Here is a 6,000-nt window from a genome sequence, read left to right on the forward strand (position 1 = left end):
AAGTTATATGTTTGTTATATGCTTTTGTTTTTGCAAAAGGACAGCGCGATTTTTTTTTCTTTTTTAAAATGTATTTAAATAAATAAATATAATTATGCTATTTCATTCATAATAAATAAAATACATTAGATTTTTAAAAAAATTATTTTGTCAAGAACGAAAATCATGCTTGAAGGTAATTAAATGAAATTAAATAAATTATTTAAAAATTATTAATTATTAAAAAATTCACATTGGTTTGAAATGACATTCCTTTAAGTAAGTATTTTTGTCAGTTATTCATGGTACAATCTTGCATCTTTTCTGTGTCCCCCCCCCCCTAAAAATCAGTGGTCAGTTTAAAAAAACAAAACAAACTTAAAATATTTAAAAAAAATATTCATAATGAAGAAATATGTGACCAAATATAGATAGTTATTATGCAGAGGTTAGACAGATTCGACCACAATATCAAAAAGAAGACACTATGTCTGCTTTTGAAGAAATTGATAGCAAAATTTTGGAAGAAATAGTACAGCACCTTAAATCGTCAACCTGCTATCTTGACACACTTCCCACATATTTTTTCAAAAGGGTGCTTAACTGTTTGGAAGCAGATCTCTTAGAAGTGGTGAACGCCTCACTTCTTTCTGGGACTTTTACAAACTCCCTGAAAACTGCAGTTGTTAAACCACTTCTGAAAAAGAGCAATCTTGATAACACCATATTGAGCAACTATAGACCAATATCAAACCTTCCTTTTATAGGAAAGATTATTGAAAAGGTAGTCTTTCCTATAAAAGGAAGGTTTGATATTGGTCTATAGACCAATATCAAACCTTCCTTTTATAGGAAAGATTATTGAAAAGGTAGTCTTTAATCAGCTGAACAAATACTTAAACTCAAATGGATACCTGGACAATTTTCAATCTGGTTTCCGACAGCATCACGGCACAGAGACAGCGCTCATTAAGATAATAAATGATATTCGCTTAAATTCTGAATCTGGCAAAATATCAGTGCTGGTACTACTAGATCTCAGTGCTGCGTTTGACACTGTAGATCATAACATACTACTAGAGAGACTGGAAAACTGGGTTGGGCTTTCTGGGATGGTAATCAGCCTCACTGACCTTTAATCAGCCTCACTGACCTTTATCATATACATACAGTGACGTACACTGCGTAAACAAGAGACCGTGTGTTTTGAGTTTGAGCTCCGTCAAGTTAATTCTTTGTCGTCTAATTTTCTATTTTAAACAAATAAACTTGCCTTGCCTTGCCTAGTATCCCCTAAAATTAGAAAACATTTTAAATAATTAAATTGTTAATGTAATTATTTAATTTAAATTAAAAAACTAAAAAATGTTTTGTAAAGAAAGAACTTCATACTGGTTTGGAACAACATGAGGGCAAGTAAATAATGCCAGAATATCAATTTTTAGGTGAAATATCCTTTTAAGAAGTAGTATTTCTGTCAGTTATTGACAGTGCATTTTGCATCCTCTGTGCTTTTTGTTGTTAAAAAAAAATCTGTAAATATAGAAAATATAAAAACTAGAAACACATGGTCAAATATACACATTATCCCTTAAAAATGAAAGAACATTTATTAAAATTTGCAATTCCGCTGCATAATTTCCATCTTGAGAAGGCTGAGCTCATTTTAAAGTGGTCTGTTCAGCAATCTTAAAGAGTCTCCCCATTAATCATCAAACTAAAGTAGGAAATGTTCTTCCTCATGCTGCTGATAACTACAGAATGCTTTTCAGCAAGGCAAACAGAACATGAGGGAGCTGTAACAGAGTTCGAGAAGCCCGAGATATCGATACACTGACCAGCTGCAAGAAACTGTGCACTTCCTCCTGTTTCCACAACTCTTTATATTCTACACGCTTTTTTCAATCTGTCCCTTTAAATCATGGATATGATGACCACATACCCTTAAAAAGAGGATTCAGACTTGTCACATTTTCCAGTAAATATAATTGAATCTATCGGTCACCATTTGGCACTAAGTTCGTGGCACACCCTTGGGCCGCCCGGTGCATATTACAAACAGAATGTTTAAAGACTTCAGTCTAATTGGCTGACTTTATGCAATTTTCAGTAGGTTTTTTATCAAATTGGTGTTTACCAATGAACACATCTAAGGAGTCGCTGAACTAGCTGCTGGATTGCAAGATGCCAAGCGCTTATCAATCAATCTTTGGAAAATATTGGAGAATTTATTTTAGTCATAATAAGATGCAAACTGAAGCAGCCTGTAAGTCAACAGTCAAAAGTCTGGTGTAGAGAAACAAATGACAAATATACAGTATCAGTGACTTACTCTTTGTAAGAAGTTGATGTAGTGAACCTCTCTGGAGAAGTTGAAGTAGATGTTGGTGTCGTAGGCGTCGTCTCCAGCATTAGAGATGGTTAAATTTAACGAGACGTTTCTCACTCCACCAAGAGCCAGATGAGAACTGATGTACCGCCTGGGAAATGAGAGAAACGAGAAAAAAGTGAGACAAGGACAACATGATGAATCTCAAGAAACCTGTTGAGAATATAGGAAACCTGGCATTGTGTATTATGAATATTGTTAGATCTATCTATCTATCTATCTATCTCTTTAAATTATTACATTTAAATTACAAAAAATTACTATTACTGTAATGAGAATCACCACTGAGAATAATAATTAAAATAAAAAAATTATAAAAGTAAAATATCTGAATGTATTTCAGTAATGAAAATATTGCAATGCAAAAAATAAAAAAATGCATTGGTCCTAAAAATAGACTTAATTTTTCTGATACAAAATACACTGTCACAGAACATGAATGCTTGTTTTGTAGTCATTACAGTAAAATGTGTTTTAAATTAGTGAAATCACCATCCGCTCTTTAAACAGTGAAGGTTCAGCATTTAAGGAAACACTTTTGATTACAGAGAAACCAGATCATTCAGAACCAGACTGCAGGACCTCCTTCAGACCAGCTAATGAATGACGTCATGGGCTGGTGAGAGCCAAGTGTGTGTCCACGCCTACAGAGACTCAACCCTACTGACGTAAATTTGCTGAAACCATGAGAGGACCAGGGGCTTTACCCAGAAAGCAGCAGTTTCCCATGAAGCCTCAGGTCAGCTGCGCAGTCCTCTGACAGACAGTTCTTCTCAAACCACGTCTGTGAAGAGTCAAACAGAGCACATGATGTTTACATCACTTCATTGTCAGAATAACCCGAGACGGGACACTAATACTAGAGGGTGCTGTTGAGCAAGACTTCACACACTCGATGGGACTTTTTCCCAATGGCCTTTAAAGCTGTAGTATTTGAGTAGCGGTTTCAAGTGTAATGCACAAGAAAGTGCTGTGTGTTTGCGTTGGACAGATTCTGACATTGACACCTTTGCTTTAGCGCTACAGACAAACTGCACGGTTACTAATAGCCTCAGATTCCATCGTAATGGATTCCTGATGCGCTGAAAGATGCCAGTTCCGAGTTTCCTCAAGCTGAGAGGGAAAAGCATGTGGCCTAACAGGAGGGTGGGTTATGAAGTGGCGTGTTGGCAAATAAATTCATCAATCTTACACATTCCACTCACAAGAGTCAACAGCCATCATTGAGCGCTAACTAAAACCACATTTATAACCGGAGAAATTGGTAATTTCTGGCATTCAGAGCTGCTGGGTGATGCCAACGGCAAATGAGTACAAGAGTAAATTAAAATCATGTACTATATAAGACCATTGTAAAGATACTAAAATGTAAAAACAGGCAAAAAACTCAAATTATATAAACACAGAAATAAATGTACAAAATCTGACACTTTTAAACTGTAGTAATATGCACCATTTTGGTACTAATATGTATACTTTTTCTGCTAATGTGCACATTTAAGGTACTAACATGCACCCTAGGGGTAAATAAGATAAAAAGTAATTTAGACATGCAGTTAGATGATATTGGAAGTTGGGAGCTTATCATACTGAGCATCTACAAGGGCACAAGCACCTGTAACCCTGGTAGACAGAAATTTCTGTTCTATCCCTTTAACCTTATTCTGCTTCTCTGTTTGTGATCAAAAGCTGCTAAGCTTGAGGATTCAAACCTCATTCTTTGCAGCGATCTTCTCTCCTTTTTTCCAGCGTAGAACAGGAGTGAGCGAGGGAAGGTCGCGGTCCTGGTGTCCATCCACAAAGTGTTTTCCTAAACTGTAGGCTGCTTCAAACACGATGGCGGCAAACACATCCTTTACTTCTTTCTGTTAAAAAGCACAAAAATGGGAAAACGTGAAATAAACAATAAACAAAAAGCTGAAATGTGTCACTGTTACTGATATACAATTATAGTTTTTTGTTAACATTTTTATTTTTGTTACATTTTTAGTAATTTTATTATGTGTTTTTGTCTTTTTTAAACACATGTACTAAAACAATGAAATAACTGAAAATTAGAAATGTTGATTTGGCAAATAGCTGCAATAAAAAAAAAACGTTTGTTTTTATGGTTTTAGTTTCAGTTAATGATAATAACCCTGAAAATCTTTTGCAGAAGATGTACAGATCTGGTTATTTTTGTATTTTATTTGGTGCTGATACTGGCACAAAAACGACACTTTTCCTTTAAATAGACCGACATCACATCACATCCACTAATGTGTCAAAACACAAGCACAGACTGATATAAGTTTAGATGAATAGCCCATGTGACAAGTAGCTCACCCAATCGGTGGCTGTGTAACTGGCTTTGCACGGGCTAAAATCGCATTTGTGCTGAAAAGCTTTATAACCAAGGCTCTTTGCAAAGCTCCTCAAAGCTCTTGCTGGCTCGGTCAAGTGAACAGCGTGGCATTAAAGAGCCACCAAAAGCTATCGGATGAACATTTGGAAAAAGCTGGCACTGCCTTGCCCCAACACACTTCATCTTCCCTTATTTTGGAAATATGAGCCACGGCCCGAGGAGTGTTTCCTTTGGCACACCACTTGGAAACAGTCAAACGAAAGACTGAACAGGATCAAATCTCGACATCCTCATTAGAGGACACTAAAGAGGGAAGGACATTGGAAAAGCAGACCTTTTCTGTGCCCTCTTCTCCTCTCCTGACTATTAAACATCACTCACTTTCATCTGCACCACCAGGATAGAAAAGCGAAAATTTCTTCCCTTGAGTTTTATCACATGGTTTCCGTTTGTCCACCCACCCATCCCCTTCCTCAGCGACGCTGATTCAGGCCAATATTTTAACACATCGTGATACACTAGATAGGGCACATCCTGCCCTGCACCTTCACATGCTGATAGAGTTACTGCAGGAAACAGAGGTGCGGTGGCTGAATGGACAGGTTTTAGACTTATTTACACCATCAAATGGGGCATGTGTGTTTATTACACATGACAGAATGAAGACTATATTATAATCAAAGGAACAGTTCACCCAAATATGAAAATTCTGTGATCATTTACTTACTTATTAGAAACCTGTATGACTTTCTGCATGTTTGCCAAGCTTTTATTTAAAAAACATTTTGAATTTACCAATAAAAATGTATATTATATTGCTCTCTTAGCTCAAAATGGCAATAAATAAATAAATTAATTAATTAATAATATAGTATAGTATTAATATTTTGAATTAGCTTTTTGTTTTGTATTTTGAGTTTCTACTTTAATTTTACTTTAAGTTTACTTTAAGTTGTGCTTGTCACTTTTATAAGTTTTTTTTTTTTTTTATATTTCTATTTAGCTTTTATTTATTTATTTTTTATTTGATTTCAGTTTGAGAGAAGTTAGCTTATTTTCAGGCGCTACGTAATATCATTACACCTGCTGCTCCTTGATTATTACGACGGAATTAGAGTATAGTTACTAGCCATATCGGCCTAGAAAATCGCAACTTTTCCTTTTCCGTCGGTCCTTTAACCTTTTATTTCTGTTAGTTGCCAATAACATGCAAACAAACGAACAAATAAATAAATACTGTTTGTCAGGTTGGTTCATCTGAGAGAAAAAAAAAAAAAGTGAAAGTAAA

At 35.4% G+C, this 6,000-nt stretch overlaps 1 protein-coding gene across 1 annotated transcript in view; it reads right to left on the bottom strand.

Moving 5' to 3' along the window:
- Window positions 1-6,000, bottom strand: part of itga9 (integrin, alpha 9) — a 99,024-nt gene that overhangs the window by 26,528 nt on the left and 66,496 nt on the right. The window contains exons 15-17 of the mRNA XM_016544903.1: window positions 4,081-4,233; window positions 3,076-3,152; window positions 2,312-2,459 (exon numbers count right to left, since the gene is read on the bottom strand). Coding sequence (XP_016400389.1) covers window positions 2,312-2,459; window positions 3,076-3,152; window positions 4,081-4,233 — 378 coding nt within the window. The remainder of the gene's footprint in view (window positions 1-2,311; window positions 2,460-3,075; window positions 3,153-4,080; window positions 4,234-6,000) is intronic.

This window comes from Sinocyclocheilus rhinocerous, unplaced genomic scaffold (assembly GCF_001515625.1).
Source record: "Sinocyclocheilus rhinocerous isolate Xijiao unplaced genomic scaffold, SAMN03320098_v1.1 scaffold790, whole genome shotgun sequence".
NCBI lineage: Eukaryota > Metazoa > Chordata > Actinopteri > Cypriniformes > Cyprinidae > Sinocyclocheilus > Sinocyclocheilus rhinocerous.